Here is a 19,534-nt window from a genome sequence, read left to right as displayed (position 1 = left end):
TCAAAGTGTTGATGATTTTGTCATGCAGTTCATCCGTTTATGATAAATGGACACGAGCTTTGGGAAATGAGATCCCTCCATCTATGTTAAAAAAGGACCATTTGTGGCAAACTTAAAAGAAAGTTTGAAGTTTAAAGTTGAGCTAAAAAGGCCTGCCACCTTTGAGGAAGCAGTTACTATTGCTAGGGAGAAAGAATGGAAGGCTTAAAGACTTAATGAGTATGGGAAAGCGTTCCCTGTGCAAAGTAATGGTGGCCAAAAGGAGGAAAATCAGGCGAAGGCTGGAGCCCTACCTACCCAAAGGGTTGCTAATACTGAACAGTTACAATGAAATATACAAGACATGATGACCATGCTACAAGAATTGCAACTCAGTTTCCTTGGAGGTGGAGGTGGTTGTGGTCGCGGTCGTGGTAGAGGAATGGCCGAGGCATGTGAAGCACAGCCTAATGCGAATGCGGGTCGTGGACAAGGTGTCTTTGAGCCACAGAGGGTGTTCATCCCTACTTGTTATAATTGTGGTGAACTTGGTCATATCAACACTTATTTTTCAAAGCCAATAAGTATGGGAGGTGATTTGTTTTCACTTTCCCAACATATTTCTAACAAAGCTAATGATTATTGTAAGGTCTCTACCTGCCCTAGAAGAGGGTTACCTATGTAAAATTTTAAGCCTAAACATCAGTTTAGCAAAAGATGCTATTTTCAACAGGTTTCAGTGATCAGATGGAATTTTTGTGTTGTGATCCTTGTAGAACTTTTAATTCTGGTCAAATTCATTTTTTGTGAAAAATTTTCAAAAATAGAAAGTTTTTGACCCCCGGTATGGTCTAAGATCGACTGGCTCGTCAAACTGTGCGCCGACCAAGGTTTCCTTAAAAATAGGGTCCAGACGTCGGAGGCTGCTATTTATAGCATGTAGTCGTATCTGTTACCTGCAGGTTTGTCTCAAGTTAGCAAGTTTCAGAATTGAATTTGGGCTAGTATAAGTCTAGTTAGCCTAAGGTTAGCAGTTTTCTAAGGTATGTATGGCATGAATGTGGATGTGCATGCATGGGCATGTGTCCCCATCATGTATGGCCATGAGTCATGGGCATGTCTAGTCTTGTGACAAGTGTTAGGTAAGGCATGGAGAGTGTAGCATGGCCTAGATAAGGTGGCACATAGGTCAAGAGTGAGGTATGGCATAGTATGGGCAATAAAGCATGGACTTAAGCCACAACACCCTCTCAAAATAGCAAAAAGATAGCGCTACCGCCCCTTGTAGAAATCGATTTTGCAAGTGTGTGAGAGTGAGAAAGAGAGAGAGGGAGTATAGGCAAGTGAGATGGGCAAGTGAGGACACCTCACTAGGGAACCCCCACACCTAGCATGACACTTGGAGGTGTGTGTGTGTGTGTGTGTGTGTGTGTGTGTGTATGGGCTCTCCAGTTCCAATTTTAGCAAGGCAAATGGACCCTCCTTGAGGGGGATGCCTATATAAGAGTAGCTTCAACCCTCTCTAGGCACACACAATCCCCAAGACAGTGCAAGGAAGTGCTACTGCTAGAGTGAATTTTTGTGAAATCTTCTCTACATCACATAATACACAAAGGAGATCTTATCAAGGGTAATTAAATTATGTTTATGCTAATCCTATTGCTCCATAGCCTCTTTTCTCTAGATGATTCCTATGTTGAGCCTAATTATGCTAGCTGGCTACAACATAAGCAATCTATTCCCTATTATAATCCATGTGAAGTAATGTCAATGGTTTCCATCCGTTGATTATAGTTCCATTATTGGATTAAGGACACCTTGCTTCTTAAGTATATATAATTTTTCTTAATTGAGCATAAGTTTATGCACATTATTATCATTGCTAATTAAAGTAGGTTGTGCATAATTATGTTGTAAAGCTCTTTCACCTATGATTCTCTAAGATATGGTGAATCTTTTTCTCTTTGTTATGTCCCAAATTGAAGTCTAATTAAGGTGATAAAAACCTTGATTTGCCCATGAAATTAGGGTATAATTATAAGAATTCTTGCATACTAAAAGATGCATAGTTAGAGTCTTGCTTTGCACTAGTAAATCATGCATAATCTATGTATGATAGTGCCGAAGTTAATCATTTATTACAGTTGGTATTTGCATGGTTATAGTCTATCATTGTGTATTATATAGATGTATCTAATTAGTGCATAAATCTTGATCTCATGTTACATATGGAATAAGTCTTGGTTATGATAATCTTAGTGTGAGTTATGAGTAATTAGGGTATAATCATCTGTTGTACTCTTGAGTTAGCTTGCACACTTATAGTTGTGAAAGCTTGTAAATTAGCTTAGTATATTAAGTATAAGATTAAAGTTATCCTTGTTAAGTTTTCTCATTGGTTGTTGTGGGAATTTTTGTACTACACTTAGTCTCTTCGTTTTCCGAAAAAACTAATCCTACTAGTGAGAAATGGCTCCCAAAAGAACTCAGTTTGGTGGTCTAACGACCGCGAGGCGGGAACTAGCAACATGGAGACCAACGGTAAGGCGCCAATGAGAGATGGAAATCCGACCATCCAATGAAGCGATGGTGGAGGAAATCCATGAGGTAGGATGGATTTTATTTTGTATCTTACACAAGCATTGCATTACGATAGCTTTAGGAATGTCTAAACTCCTCGAAAACATGTTGGAAATCCAAATGAGACGACATTTTAAAGTTCTATCTAAACTCCCCAAAAATATGTTGGAAATCCAAATGAGACAACGGCATTAGTACTTAAAGGGTTTTTATCTTAATTTAAGTTTAAATTAAATAGGAAAGAAATTCTTTATGGAAAGACTGTTTTGAGGTAGGAAAGAATGGTGTTAGGAAAAATTATCTCAACCAAATTTCATTCATTATTCCAATGTCGATTTAGTCTGAACACCCTATTGATCATAGGGCGGTAGCTCGCGAAGTTATTGCAGGAGCTAAATCCACGACTTGCTTTTTATGCGGTGGATATGTCCATGGTTTGCTTTTGATACGATGGATACATGATTTTACCCGGAGAGTTACTCTAGGAATTGGGTGGATCATGGACTGGTTGTATGGACGGCCAGTTGAGAACGGGGGTGGAGTTAACACTCGCTAGAGGTCCTCACGATTCCAGGACATTGGAATTTTTAATGAAGTATTATTTATTGAGTACATTTTCCTAGGAAAGATATGTTTTGGTGCCGATTTTTCTTGATTGAAGGGATTGTTTTAAGGAACTTATGGCGAGGAAATATAAAGAAGGAACCCTAAGTGTTGAATAACAATGTGTTAGTAATTAGGCCACACAAAGACTCTGCGTGAGTGTGGAGTGAAAAGTGGGGGATTGACTCGGGTTGCCAAAGCCTACAAGACGGGTGGTCCCGATCAGTCGAGAACTCTCTGTCTTGTGCGATAGAGTACGAAATTAGATATCTTATTATGCCAGAGCGATAGGAACTCGGTGTACGTGCCTCTAAAAGCTACGGAAAAAAAGGAATCGTGGTTTCTTCTCCTCCTAGAAGATGAGATTAGGACCGATAGTACGTAGTTATGCTTCCCCTGTGGAGCAGAGCTAGATTCCTTCAACTGGTGGCTTGGACTCAACTCACTAAGTGATGAGAGACCATCCATTGGTTTTCTTCTTAGCCAATTTTTTTGTTTGCTTCGGGATAAGATCTAGCGACCGTCAGGTGTCCTCCAGTTTCATGAAGGTGAGACGGGGAGGGGACCTCACAACTAGTATCAGAGCTTAGGGTTTAGAGCCTAGGTTAGTTTGGAAAAATTCGTACTTTCTGAAAATTTTAAAAACAAGAAAAATTGGATAGCTAATCCGAGGCTTATGTGTCGATATTTCAAGAAGATCCTGTGGTTGAATGTCGCAAATTCCAAGTCTTGAAGCTTAATAATGAGAGTGCCTATCATTTTCCGAACTATCCTTTCCGACAGAGCGATGGAGCTGCTGATGAAGGCTCACACTCCTCATTCGACTCGGATAGATAAAGGCTGGGAGCTCGACTGGAGCAATGAAGGCGGGATTTATTACATCAATGCTTGGAAGCTGGGATGTCTTACCACGGACTTAAAGAAACTACGCTAGGTTGAGGAACTGAGAGTGGTTCAATTGTACTACTTCTTGGGTACAAACTCGACTATCATTGTTCCCACTTATCCAAGAGGCACAGAGAAACCCTTGAATGAATGGCTATGGGAGAAAGTGGTGGAGATAATTTCATATCGAAGACTCATAACTTTTTCTATTCCTTAGAGCATCCCTAAGAATATGGATCTTGTAATTTACTTTCCGATTTCTAATGGAACTGCAATATCAATCAGTTAGAAGATTGTAGAAATGTGACTGCAAACACCCATCGTTTGTATCACCATATTCCAAGTCAGCCATCTATGAGGATTCTTTAGATGCCGCAAAAAATTGTAATAATGTAGGATGAGATACCCTAAGCCTCTTTTGTAAGGCTATCCTTGTAAATTTTCACTTTATGAATAAAGAACCAAGTCTTTTGAATTGAGTGTCTTGATCTTGTGTCTATTCTAAAGTCAAATCTTAGTTGTGTGAAAAGTCTTTAAATTCGTCAGTCTACCGATCTTATGAAATCATGTAGGTACCTCCTTCTGCTCTTTATACCGCGGTTCAGGAGAAAAAACTCCTTCTCAAGCAAGCGCAACCCCCCAACTTCAAAGGTGAAGGGGTTAACGTAGAATGAGATGAAGAGGTTTGGATCAAGGCCATGGAGGATTATTTGAAGCTGTGGGAACTCATCCACAGAATCAAACTATGATTGCCATGTGCCGACTTATCGGAGACGCCAAAATATGGTGGAAACAACGTTGCCGGGACTCTGACATTGTTGGATCTTCTCAATCATGGGAAGAAATTAAGACTGCGGTGACTGAACGTTACTTACCGCCAGCTCATAGGGCCATCAAAATGAACGAGTTTTTCTCACTCAAGCAGCTATCCTTGACTGTAGAGGAGTATTACTCCAAGTTCGTGACTCTGAAGAGATATGTGCCAAAGATGACCTTGGAACAACAAGTGGCCAGGTTCTGCCAAGGCCTCATTGAACCATTGAGCAGTAGATTGGAAGCTCTTAGACCAACAACATTGCAAGATGCTTTGTTAAGAGCCAAGCCGTTAGCTGTGGAGATCATGAAAGCTGCTCAGGGTAGAAGAAATTACTTAGCGAAGAGGGCCAGAACAAATAATTGGGATAACAGACCAACAAACCTTGCTTATAAGAATCGTCCCGTGGTAGCTACTTCAACTGCTATCGAATTTTCCAATGTGAACTAATATGAATGCCAAGAGTACGGTCATTACAGAAACAAACGTCCCAAGAAGACTCGTGCATCCGGTGCAAATGCAGTACCTCTCAATGTCAACGGAAGAGGTCAATCGAATAATCGCGGAGGACAAGGAAGATGAGGCAGAGGACGAGGACGTGGTGCAGTTGCTAGGGAAAATGTTGCAGTTGGACAACCGACTGTAGAAGATGAAGGAGACGAAAGGGCAGTGCTGCATGCTGCCATAGATAATCCTAGTGCTTGCCAGCAGTAAACCGTAATTCAAGCTCCTGGAACGCGCTGAGGTGATAAAGCTGAATTCCTCATAGACTGTGGAAGCAAGCATGCATTTCTATCTCCTAGATGCATGAGAAAGCTAAATCTAAGCCAGTATCCTGTAAGTAGATTAGTAGTAGAGCTAGCTAATGGGAAGGAAGTGTTATCTCAACATTCCGCAGGCTTGATAGATTTTGAATTAGGGGGTTATGCTACTTCTGTGCAGTTACGTACTTTACCTTTAGGAATTTATGACGGAATTTTAGGAATGGATTGCTTGAAAAAGAACCAAGCCCATATTCATTGTGCTCAGGGAAATTTTACATTCATAGATAACCTCAGAAATAAAGTTCTAGTTCAAGGGAAAAATGGGATGCTGAAGGATCATTTAGCTAAAGCCAGTAGACTTCTAAAGGGACTTAAGAAGGGACATCAGATTTATGATGTGAAGCTTAACAAGGTGGAACAATCAGATTCAAACTTTCACCTAGAATGGTTGAAAGAATATGCCGATATTTTCCCAGAAGATTTGACCAATCTACCATGAGGTAGACCATGAAATAGAAACTATACCAAGGTGTGAACCTGTTTCTAAGAGACCATACAAGATGTCATTACTAGAAGCTATAGAACTTAAAGAACAACTTAGACAACTGATCGAGCAAGGGTTCATTAGACCTAATACTTCTCCTTGGGGTGCACCAGTTCTTTTTCAAAAGAAAAAGGATGGATCTTTGCGACTATGCATAGATTATCGTGGGCTTAACCAAATGACTATCAAGAACAAGTATCCGATTTCGACAATTGACAAATTGTTGGATAGACTCCATGAATCCAAGATCTTTTCAAAGATTGATCTTCAATCAGGATATTATTAGATTAGAATCAAAGAATCAGACATACCGAGGATAGCTTTTAATACTAGATATGGGCATTATGAATTCACAGTTATGTCCTTTGGTCTTACAAATGCACCTGCAAGCTTCAATCGACTAGTGCAGGATATCTTTAGACCTTACTTGGATGACTTTGTCCGAGTCTTTTTTGATGATATTTTGGTTTACTCTAAAGACGAAGCAGAGCATTAAGAACATGTCCGGAAAGTGTTAGAATTTCTACGTCAGCATCAGCTTTATGCTAAGGAAAGCAAGTGTATTTTCTGTACTCCCCAAGTTAGTTATTTAGGTTTTATTATATCCGTCGATGGAACTTCAATTGATCCCGAAAAGATCAAAGATATAGTGGATTGGCCTCAACCTTCTTCTGTCAGTGAAGTCATTGGAATTACAAGGTGGTACAGAATTTTTGTCAGAGATTATGCTCTTATTGCAGTACCTTTGACAGGACTTCTGAAGAAAGGAATGCGAATCGATTGGAAAGCAGAGCACAAAGCTAGTTTTGCAGAGTTAAAGAGATCTTTAGTGTCTTCTCCTATTTTAAAGCTTCCAGATTTTAGTAAGGATTTTGAAGTTGTGACCGACGCCATCAGTATTGCCTTAGGAGGAGTTCTTACTCAAGAAGGAAGACCAATAGCTTTTAACTCTCGCAAGCTCAGAGATCATGATAACAACTATCCGACTCACGATCTAGAACTTCTCGCTGTCATCCATGCATTGAAGCTATGGAGACATTATCTTTTGAGTCGCAAATTTCAGCTAGTTACCGACAGTTACCAACCATAAGAGCTTAAAGTGGATCTTTACGCAACCCAACCTCAACATGAGTCAGAGAAGGTGGATTGAACTTATTCAAGAGTACGATTTTGATATCAAGTACCGACTTGGAAAGGACAATGTAGTTGCAGATGGACTCAATTGTAAGTCTTCCCTCAATGCTATTTCTATACCCAATAATCCTATTTGGGAAAGGATTAGAGAAGCTTCTTCAAATGACCCAGAGTATCAACAACTGTTAGCGCAGATTCAACAGGGCGAAGGATCTCAAGTAACCTCTAGACCGGCTAAAGACTATTCTCTTCAAGGGTAATTTCTTTATCTTGGTCAAAGACTTTATGTATCTAAGGATCCAGCATTAAAGAAAGCAATTTTATTTGAGGCTCATGATAGCCGACTTCTGGATATCCAGGGTATGCAAAGACCTTGAAGGCAGTCAAAAGAAGTTATTTTTGGCCAGCAATGAAAGGTGATGTTCTTCCTTACGTAAAACAGTGTTTATCTTGTTAGCGAATTAAAGCCAAACGAATCAAGCTTCTCGGGCAACTCAAACCTCTTGATATACCTCAAATAAAATGGGAGTGTATCAGTATGGATTTTGTCACCGGATTACCTTCTGTTGGAGGCTACGATTCTGTAATTGTGGTTGTCGATATGCTCACTAAGGTGGCTCACTTGATATTTGTCAAGACAACCTACAGTGCTTCTGACATCAGTAGGGTTTTCATCAAGGAAATCTTTAGACTTCACGGATTACCGAGAAGAATCGTCAATGATAGAGATGTGAAGTTTACTTCGAAGTTTTGGACTTCTCTTTTTCAAGCAATTGGAACTCAACTATGCTTTAGTACAACATATCATCCTCAAACCGACGGGTAGACTGAAAGGGTAAACCAAGTAATTAAAGATATTCTTAGAGCTTACTGTTCACAAGAGCCAAGGAAATGGATTCAACGTCTTCCTGTAGTAGAGTATGCTTATAATTATTTCGATCATAGAAGCATAGGAATGTCACCATTCAAGGCACTCTATGGACAAGAGTGTATAGCTCCACTGAACTTTTTTGATCCAACTATTAAAGTGGAGGCCTCAAAGCAAATCTTAGAAGACATGGAAGCGCAGACTAAAGCAATTCGCAAGGATATTCAAGTAGCTCAGGACAAACAGAAACATTATGCAGACAAGAAAAGATATGAAAGAACTTTTAAGTTAGGGGATAAGGTATTTATTAGGGTTAAATCCAAGCAGAGTAATCTATCCTTGGGAAAATTGAAGAAGCTTAGCCCAAGATACTGTGGACCTTATGAGATTGTAAAGGTTGTAAGTGACCAACCTTATAAGTTGTAGTTACCCTCAAACCTTAAAGTTCATGATGTTTTTCACGTGAGTTTGCTTAAACCCTATATTCTCAATCCCGATCATCTTGTAGATGCATAACAAGTTGTTTTTCCTACTCAAGGCGTTCTCAAGCTAAAACCTGATTACATTCTTGAGGTGCGGGAAAGAAAACTAAGGAATAAAAACATCATCGAACGTCTAGTCAGGTGGAAGGATTTCCAGAAGAAGACGCAACGTGGGAAGATCAACTAACGCTTCAGAGGGATTACGAGACTTACCCTTGATATGAGGGCATCTCAATTCTTTCACATTGGGTAGAATGTAAGGTCTCTACCTGCCCTAGAAGAGGGTTACCTATGTAAAATTTTAAGCCTAAATATCAGTTTGGTAAAAGATGCTATTTTTAGCAGGTTTCAGTGATCAGATGTCATTTTTGTGTTGTGATCCTCGTAGAACTTTTAATCATGGTCAAATTCAATTTTTGTGAAAAATTTTCGAAAATAGAAAGTTTTTTGACCCCCAGTATGGTCTAGGGTTGATCGGCTCGTTAAACTCTGACCCAGGTTTCCTTAAAAATAGGGTCCGGATGTCAAAGGCTGCTATTTATGGTAGGTAGTCAGATCTGTTACCTGCAGGTCTGTCTCGAGTTAGCAAGTTTTAGAATTGAATTTGGGCTAGTATAAGTCTAGTTAGCCTAAGGTTAGCATTTTTCTAAGGTATGTGTGTCATGAGTGTGGATATGCATGCATGGGTATGCATGGGCATGGATGTGCATGCATGGTCATGGGTATGCATGGGCATGTGTCCCCATCATGTATGGCCATGGGTCATGAGCATGGCTAGTCTTGTGACAAGTGTTAGGTAAGGCATGGAGAGTGTAGCATGGCCTAGTTAAGGTGGCACATGGGTCAAGAGTGAGGTGTTGCATAATATGGGCAATAAAGCATGGACTTAGGCCATCACACCCTAGGGGCAAAATAGCAAAAAGCTAGTGCTACCTCCCCTTGTTGAAATCGATTTTGCAAGTGTGTGAGAGTGAGAAAGAGAGAGAGGGAGTATAGGCAAGTGAGATGGGCAAGTGAGGACACCTCACTAGGGAACCCCCACACCTAGCATGACACTTGGAGGTGTGTGTGTGTGTGTATAGGCTCTCCAGTTCCAATTTTAGCAAGACAAATGGACCCTCCTTGAGGGGGATGCCTATAAAAGAGTATCTTCAACCCTCTCTAGGTACACACAATCCCCAAGACAATGCAAGGAAGTGCTGCTGCTAGAGTGAATTTTTGTGAAGTCTTCTATACATCACATAATACACAAAGGAGATCTTATCAAAGGGTAATCAAATTATGTTTATGCTAATCCTTTTTCTCCATAGCCTCTTTTCTCTAGAGGATTCCTATGTTGAGCCTAATTATGCTAGCTGGCTACAACATTAAGCAATCTATTCCCCATTATAATCCATGTGAAGTATTGTCAATGGTTTCCATCCGTTGATTATAGTTCCATTATTGGATTAAAGAGCACCTTGCTTCTTAAGTATATATAATTTTTCTTAATTGAGCATAATTTTATGCACATTATTATCATTGCTAATTAAAGTAAGTTGTGCATAATTATGTTGTAAAGCTCTTTCACCTATGATTCTCTAAGATATGGTGAATCTTTTTCTCTTTGCTATGCCCCAAATTGAAGTCTAATTAAGGTGATAAAAACCTTGATTTGCCCATGAAATTAGGGTAAAATTATGAGAATTCTTGCATACTAAAAGATGCATAGTTAGAGTCTTGCTTTGTACTAGTAAATTATGCATAATCTATGTATGATAGTGCGGAAGTTAATCATTTACTACAGTTGGTATTTGCATGGTTATAGTTTATCATTGTGTATTATATAGATGCATCTAATTAGTGCATTAATCTTGATCTCATGTTACATATGGAATAAGTCTTGATTATGATAATCTTAGTGTGAGTTTATGAGTAATTAGGGTATAATCATCTCGTTGTATTCTTGAGTTAGCTTGCACACTTATAGTTGTGAAAGCTTGTAAATTAGCTTAGTATTAAGTATAAGATTAAGGTTATCCTTGTTAAGTTTTCTCATTGGTTGTTGTGGGAATTTTAGTACTACACTTAGTCTCTTCGTTTTTCCGAAAGAACTAATCCTAGTAGTGACAAATGGCTCCCAGAAGAACTCGGTTTGGTGGTGCTAACAATCACGAGGCGGGAACTAGCAACATGGTGACCAACTGTAAGGCACCAATGAGAGAGGAAAATCCAGCCATCTCACAAAGCGACGTGGAGGAAATTCATGAGGTAGGACGGATTTTATTTTGTATCTTACATAAGCATTGCATTACGATAACTTTAGAAATGTCTAAACTCTCCGAAAATATGTTGAAAATCCATTTGAGACAACGGCATTAGTACTTAAAGGGTTTTTATCTAAATTTAAGTTTAAATGTACTAGGAAAGAAATTCTTTATGGAAACACTGTTTTGAGGTAGGAAAGAATGGTTGTTAGAAAAAGCTATTTCAACCAAATTTCATTCATTAGTCCAATGTTGATTTAGTCTGAACCTCCTATTGATCACAGGGCGGTAGCTCACGAAGTTATCGCAGGAGCTAAATCCACGATTTGATTTTTATGCGGTGGATATGTCCATGGATTGCTTTTGATGCGGTGGATACATGATTTTACCCGGAGAGTTACTCCAGAAATTGTGTGGATCATGAACTGGATGTATGGGCGGCCAGTTGACAACGGATGGAGTTAACACTGGCTAGGGGTCCTTACGACTCCAGGACATCGAAATTTTTAATGAAGTATTATTTGTTGAGTACTTTTTCCTAGGAAAGATATGTTTTGGTGCCAATTTTTCTTGATTGAAGGGATTGTCTTAACGAACTTGTGTCGAGGAAATATAAAGAAGGAACCTTGAACAACAATGTGTTAATAATTAGGCCACACAAAGACTCTGTGTGAGTGGGGGGTGGAAAGTGGGGGCTTGGCTCGGGTTGCCAAAGCCTACGAGACGGGTGGTCCCAATCAGTCAGGAACTTTTAGCCCTTTGTGATAGAGTACGAAATTAGATATCTTATTACGCCAGAGTGGTAGGAACTCGGTGTACATGCCTTTGAAAGCTACGGGGAAAAAGGCATGGAGGTTTTTTCTCCTTCTGGAAGGTGAGATTAGGACCGATAGTACGTAGTTATGCTTCTCGTGTGGGGCGGAGCTAGATTCCTTGCACTGGAGGCTTGGACTCAACTCACTAAGTGATGAGAAACCATCCACTGGTTTTCTTCTTAGACAATTTTTTGTTTGCTTTCGTATAGGATCTAGCGACCGTCAGGTGTCCTCCAGTTCCGTCAAGGTGAGACGGGGAGGGGACCTCACAATTATGCCTTGGATATACAGGGAGATCAAGGTACTGAATAGGAAAATCAAGCCTCAACCTCTGGTGGTCATGTGGATATTGTGCGGTTGAAAAGAAAGAAGCTGATCTCCATAGGAAAAAGAGATAGGGAAGGCTATGCCGTGCCAGGTCCTAGCAAAAAGAAAGGTAAAGAGAAAGAGGGTGAAGATGCGAAAGCCAAGAGGAAGAGAAGATCCCGTAGACGATTTGAAGTAGCAGATTTACCTTTGGGAGAAGGCCAAATAGTTTATAGTTTAAAAGAAGACTTGATTGAGAGGAAAGTAGATTGTACTTTTGGATAGTTGATGAATATGGTGCCAAACTCAAGAGGCAGTGGAAGTCATTAGTGAATCCAAAGAAAGTGATGAAGCATGGACAAGTCAGAGTCCTGGATGTGGGAGAGCTATCCGACATTTGTCTTGTGGTGAATGCTTGGCACAAAGGTGCGGGCATGGGAGAGGCCTACATAGATGGAGGTACTCAAGTTTGTGTCATCACACAGTCATGTGTCAAGAGACTAGGTCTCAATCATGCGGAAGCTTTGGGTTTTGGATTCGACTAGCAAACCATGCCAAAGTGAAGTGTTTGGGGATGATTAAGAATTTGGAAGTTTAACTCTTTAATATGAAGGTTATAGTAAACTTTCATGTTATGCCAGCTGGTATGGGAGATTTTTCTCTCATTTTGGGACGAACTTGATTGAGAGCTTTTGGTGCTATGCAAGATTGGGTCAAGGACACAATCTGTGTGTATGGCAGGAAAGAAGGGTGAAAAGAGGATCTTTGATATGACTACCAAGCAACCTATAGCACTAGAAGATGTGAGTGAGAATGATGAATCCAAAGTTACCAGTGAAGATAGTTTTGATTTGCTTTTCTTTGCTTCCAGTTCCAGTGATAAGGGTGAAGTTTCATTCTTATTGTTGGACGAGGAGAAGAGAGAAGTGGGTAAAATGTTGCAAGTGTCAGAGAATATAAATGCTTTAAGCCGTTTAGAGAAACTTGAGGAATTGATGCAACCTAAATAGGAATACTAATGAAGAAAGAGTTGATTCAAAATATGTTGAGTACCGATCTGACATAAGGAGAAAGAAGGGAGTACTTAGCAATGTTGGAATGGTTTCCAAATCTTTTCATCACCTCATATCAAGAAATAAGGGGTTTTCTGGGAGATCCTGTGAAGATTGAATTAGTTGAGGGAGCAAAGCCAATAAGACAAAAATTAAGAAGGATGGGTAAGAAGCAAATGAATGCTTTAAAGGAAGAAGTGGATAAGCTTTTGGATGCAGGGTTCATTGTGCCAGTGGATAATGCTGAATGGATGAGCCTTGTAGTGGTCACTCCAAAGAAAGATGGGCGTTGGAGAGTTTGCGTTGATTACAAGCCATTAAATACAGTGACAAAGAAAGATCCTTACCCTTTGCCTTTCATTGATCAACTTTTAGATGCAGTGGCTGGCTTTGAAAGATACAGTGCCTGTGATGGTTATTCATGACATTTTCAGCTTTTGTTTGCTCTTGAAGATCGAAAAAAGACTACTTTTATCATGCGATGGGGTTGTTTTTGCTTTTGTTGCCTTCCTTTTGGGTTGACAAATGGACGTGGAGCTTTTGAAAGAAAGGTGGATTGGGTCCTTAACCCGTTCCTTGGGAAGTTTGTCAAAGGATTCATAGATGATTTCTGTGTCTGCAGTTCAAGGAAAGAGCATGTTCAAAAGATTGAAATGACTTTTGCAAGGTATGATGAATGCGGGGGCCAATTGAACCCTAAAAAAATTCATTTGGCGTAGCCAAGTGTGAAGCTTCTTGGACATGTGATTTCAAAAAATGAGATTGAAGCAGATCCAGAGAAAGTGGAGGCTTTGTTATTGCTTTCATCTCCAAAAGATACCAGACAATTGGCCACTTTTATTCAGAAGGTTAAATATTTGTCTCGTCTCATACCTTTGGCATCACAACTATTGTATCCATTGCAGCAAACAATTAAGAATGATTCCTTGGAGTGGTCTCGTGATTGTGACGATGTTTTTGACAGAATTAAAGAGGTTTTGAGCACACTACCCATTATGCACGCTCCTGTTAGCAGCAAGCTAACTCAGGTAACATTTTCTAGAGCTTTTATTGTAAAAACACTTAATATTTTAATGAATCGGGAATGTTGTAACTCTTACTTTCTAGATAAACAGTATAATTGATGAGCCGGGGCTACAAGCTTCTCGATTGTATCAACCTACCCAGATTATTAGTTTTGACCACAGAAACCTTGGCTAAGGTATAAAAGCCAATTTTTGTAAGTTTTTGATAATAGAACACAACGTGAGCTAACGGCGCTCACTTCTCTCCTTCTCGCACTTCCTACTCCTTAGCGGTTGTCACATTAGAGAGCCGTCTTTTGCGTTGCAACCGTAGGTAAGAGTTCTATGTGTTGACATAAGCATTTCATGGTAATCCGTAGCTTTTGGTGTCACCGATCCGCGGCCTAATTTCATCATAAGTAGGAATTTAAGCTTAAAAACCATAAAATAAGTATAGGTAGGGTATTGAGACATCATTGCTAAGCATTAAGATACATTCTGGGTCGAAAACGACCGGGTCGAAAACTTATTGTTGTTTACGATTTTTGCACTTGACTTAAAGTGAGATTTGAGACAAAAAAGCATGTGTGGTTAGGTCTTATAAACATGTCCTAAAAGTTTCGTAATGTTTGGATATCGTTTGATGCTATAACGGTTATGATTTGTTTGCCGATTAGTGACTAGCTTTTGGTGATTTCTATCATTTGAGTGTAGCTTGAGTTAGATACGAGTTGTCTATTGTTTTCCAAGAGATTGACAACCTCTTGTAGCCTCTATGCACTAGTCGAATCAGTTTCGTCCCATGGATTGCAATTATATTCGTGATTCTTGCTATGTCTGAAATAAGATAGGAGTGAGGTTAGACACCCGTCCCACATTTGGCGCCGCTACCAGGGATCGAAGAGACCTAAACTAGGGAAAATATGAACGTCTTGTGTAGTTGTTCTTTAACTTCCTCTAGGATCACCTAGAGTCAAAACCTTCTTTCTAAAATCGCATAGCTTAAGATTGTTGTCTTTTACTGTGTAGTGGTAGCTTGGAAGTAAGCGTACGTGCTAAGTACCTTTTAGGATTGTAGGATTATATTAGGATTTTGAGAATGACTGATGGACGAGACAAGTTTTAAGATCAAGGCTCAAAAAACCATAAAAAACAAGAAACGATTGTTTGTGGACACTTTCCACAACCCCATTGCAGTAGAACTTAGGAGTAGGATAAGTAGAATCGGAGGTGGGATCTCATAACATTGCTGTCTCTAGAAGAATCAGTTGTGAGTTGTTATATAAAGTTGCAGAATTTCAGGTCTATGGCTGGAAACAACACCAAAAAGACTGTCAACCATTGAATCCGGCTGGAGATTATGCTTTAAAAGTTGTATGAACCAGTGGGTAATCTTAAGGATGTATTTTAGGTAAATTTTCAAGAGTTTGTAAAAACTCAGATTATTTACTTTTTGTTGATATTTTAGGCCAAATTAAGTTTTGGCTTGACTCAGAGGCTTAAAATAGATCATACAAAGACTATCCATTGAAAAAGTTGAAAAAAGTGTTCATTTAGGGCCAAAAGTAAATAATTACAATTATTTACTTTTAGCTCAAAAGTGACCAAGGTTGATATCAGAGACTCTATGCATGTGTACAAACATCTTTTGTAAAGACCCATAGAATTTGAATCACCAAACTGACCAAATCTTTGGTAAAAACTGAAATCTGTACTAAATGTCGAGAACTTGAGCGTGACTTGGAAAAATATTGTTCAAACTTAGTGAAACTTGACTTAGAGGCTTATATTGAAGTGTTGAACAAGTGTACATGCTTTGTTTAACAAAAAGGTGTAAAACGTTACCAGAAGTAAATAATGACGATTATTTACTTTTGTCCCATTCTCAACTTTTTGACCAACCCAGCATACCACTAGTTTTAGCATATTATATTAATTCCACAAATCAAATTTGGTAAGATTTGGATCATTAGAGTGAAAATTGTGGTCAAATTTGTAAAGTCAGTATGTAGACACAAAACTATTGACCAATTGAACAAGGATTATCCAAACTTGATGAAACTTGGCTAGGGAACTTAACTATTTTGTGTCAACATTGTGGCAAAAAGTCGCACAAAAATATTAGGAGTAAATAATCGTGATTATTTACATTTGCTACAAAGTTGGATATTTTTGCACATCTGAGTATATCACAAGGTCAAGCATATCAAGTAGAGTCCACAAACCAAATTTGGTGAAATTTGGATCACAGAAGTGAGACTTAAGCCAGATTTTTGAAACCTGAGTCTGCGGACACGAAACAGTTGATAACTTGGACAAATTTTGTTCAAACTCAGTGAAACTTATCCTGAGACCTTAGCAAGTTGATTACTTGGCAAACCAAACCAAAAAGTACAAAAATTTGAGAAAAGTAAATAATTACGATTATGTACTTCTGATACACAGAGACAAAAATTTTGAACTTTTGAGCTTGTACAGTGTTGAAACAACATAATATAAGGCCATCGGTCAATTTTGGGTTCAATCGGATCCAAATTAGTACATGTTCACTCAGTTTGATTGCTGACTCACTCAGGTCAAATTGAACTGACATACATAGACCGGTCACAATAGTTAGCAAAAAATTGTACAGTCGTTGTGAAAAAAATGGCTAACTTGATCAATACTCATACACGAATCAAGTTGCAGAGAAGGAATTGAAAGTTTGACAGGGAGTTGTAATCAAGTCAAGTAGAAGAAACTGATAACAAGTGAATCCGATGATAAGTACTCTATCCAGGGCTTCACAAGTCTATATGAACTTTAGATCTGGTCGTATACTAGCAAACCAGGGCATATTTGGAGAGACTGCTAGTAGAGTATCCACCGAAGAGAGTGTGAATCAAGGTGATCACTTGGATACTATCTTTCAAGAAGTATCAGACACTTTTCCAGAATCAACATCTGAAATGTTTTCCTATTCAACTCATTCAGAAATCGGATTGCATTAATCTTCGAAACATGGTAGAGCCAACCAAGGCTATGCATAGACACGATTGTTCAACCCATGCACACAGTCGTCTCGGACTACGCCATCTAGGAGGGATGGAAGGGAACTAAGTAATTAAGGGCAATGTTTAAAGAGGAAATAAAAAATTGGATATTAACGTGTAATTTTTTTACAAAATTACCTAATAATGCCCTTATAAAATCATCAACAGGGAAAATTTAATTGATAACATATCCCCAATGAGTGTAAATAGCGTATATACTATCAAAAAATGGTATTTTTTAAATTATTTTCATCGTTTTTTCTTGATATTAGGACTTAAAAATGGAGAAATCCACGAAAAAATAATAAACCAGTGTTTCTCAATGGAGTTTCTTTATTATTGATTTTTCACTTTTCCTTTTTCGCATATTTTATTATTTTCTTTGATTTTTTTTAATAACATGTCAAAAATTAATAATAAATAGCAAATGAGCTTAGATGGAGAAACTGAAGATACAATGATGATCAGACGAACAAGACGGACAAACAAAAAAAATTTCAATCGAATCGACAGATGGAAGCGGGAAGCCTAAATTAGGCCGCCAAGGCCTACTTTTGCAAATTCTTGCAGAATGAGCTAACAGAATCTGTTTGAAGTTTTTTTTGAGTGTAGATAGATTTTACAACCTAGTAGGACTAACAGGGAATTTGAAAAAAAATAGTTTGGGAAGTCCGAGTATAGATATCCAAGGTAGCCCAAAATCACCTCATTTTCACTAGTCACTCTGGGAGGAGACAACCTTCTGCCTTCTTCGTGCGCGATTTTCGGAGTCTACAGTCGTCCATTTACAGCGCCGTCTCACACAAGACATGAGGGATAAGTTCTAAGTTTATCAATGAACAATTCTATATGGCTGGGTAGCAAGTCTAGGCTCATGAAAAAACCCTAGAAACCCAATTGTGCACAGTCCTATGCCACAAAATTGACCATAGCGGCCTGTCAGCTCAATCGAATTAGACGAAACTTAAACTGTAGCATGCCCTGATATAATAGAACACTTTTATATCACCAGATGACCATTTGGTAGGGGTCGAGGGGGTCTTAAGTAAATAATCTAGGTTTTTGTCATATGCCAGAATTGGATTTTGACTTCACAAGCACCTTATAGACTGGGTCTATACACAATGTACCTAAATGGTTTCATGGAAACAGTCAAGTCAAGCTCTCGAACAACATAAAACAACTCAAAAACTACAAAGAATCAAATTTGGCATATGAAGTCAAACTGACTCCAAATGGGCCAAAACTAGATAAGTAGCATCAGGACTATGTAGCGGACAAGTCCATAGCTTCAAAAGTGACAACCAACTCTACATGACAAGTAGTCACAAAAATTGGTGATTTCAGAGTCGACAAGAGCACGAAGTGATGGCGACACAACCGAACTTTACCAAATTCATTTAAGGACTTGTTTTGAATGTATTAAAGATTTTTAGGTCATCAAATTAACAATTCTTGCAAAAAAAAGCGATTGCTGTAAATAATCACGATTATTTACTTTTGTGCTTGTTTGGCTTGAAATTGATCTCTACACTTTACCTCACTTGTACACATCTATTATATGCCACTTGTCAAGTATGAGTCAAAATGATCAAGAAAAACTCTGAGTTTTTCAAAAAATGCACCAAAGTCTTTTCAATCCAATTTTTGAGTTAAATGTCACATTTTTTGATCCAAACCACCCCATATCTCACGCACAGACTCTACATCATGTGTAGAACCAAGTTGCAACAAAAAATATATATAAGTTGATGAAAAAGTTAATAATCACGATTATTTACTTTTTTTTATCAAAATGGGTGCAATTTGAAACTTTGACCTTATGAGACCAAAGAACATGATGTCCCAAGCCCACTAATCAAGTTTGAGCAAGTTTGGATATCAAAAACTCAAAATCTCTTTATATCTATTGTTTCAGAGTCTAAAAGCCTAAATATGGCACCATTTCCACCTAGTGCACTCAAATCAACCCACACTTCACTCAGAGTACCTAAATACCATATGTTTTAAGCCTATGATGTCAAAAATGCAAAAAGTTGGAAAAAATTCTCAGTTGTAAATAATCACGATTATTTACTTTTGTTACAATTTTTGCCTAAATTGCATGATTTTGATCTCTACATGTTTTTATGCATCTATGCATACTCCAAAATTGATCTGAAGAAAAATGGACATCATTTGCCAACAATTTAGACTCAGGGCATTTCAGAGAGGAATTTGTAAAATTTTCTAACTTTGACATTGTATTCACTTAATAGGAGCAATGCAAGCGGCTGAGAAGGTAAAGAAAAGGGTGTCCCAGAAAGATAAGTTGCAGGAGTTTCCACCGTACTAGTTAGATCCAAGCTCAGTGAAGACAACAAAGAAAACCTACTTGTCTAAAGAACAGCTCAAAGAAAACAACACAACAGTTTTGACTGGCAGAT

General features: G+C 38.6%; 1 protein-coding gene across 1 annotated transcript; it reads left to right on the top strand.

The window, feature by feature from the left end:
- The first annotated feature begins 4,792 nt into the window (after positions 1 to 4,792).
- LOC147418657 (uncharacterized) lies at positions 4,793 to 5,311 on the top strand. The gene has a single exon (XM_086505274.1). It carries the CDS (start codon positions 4,793 to 4,795, stop codon positions 5,309 to 5,311), a length of 519 nt encoding a protein of 172 aa, XP_086361400.1.
- The last annotated feature ends 14,223 nt before the right edge of the window (positions 5,312 to 19,534 follow it).

Source organism: Adiantum capillus-veneris, chromosome 29, assembly GCF_014529385.1.
Source record: "Adiantum capillus-veneris isolate H3 chromosome 29, ASM1452938v2, whole genome shotgun sequence".
NCBI classification, from domain to species: domain Eukaryota; kingdom Viridiplantae; phylum Streptophyta; class Polypodiopsida; order Polypodiales; family Pteridaceae; genus Adiantum; species Adiantum capillus-veneris.
The sequence above is the reverse complement of the archived record's forward strand: the minus strand, read 5'-3'. Positions and strand labels throughout refer to the sequence as shown.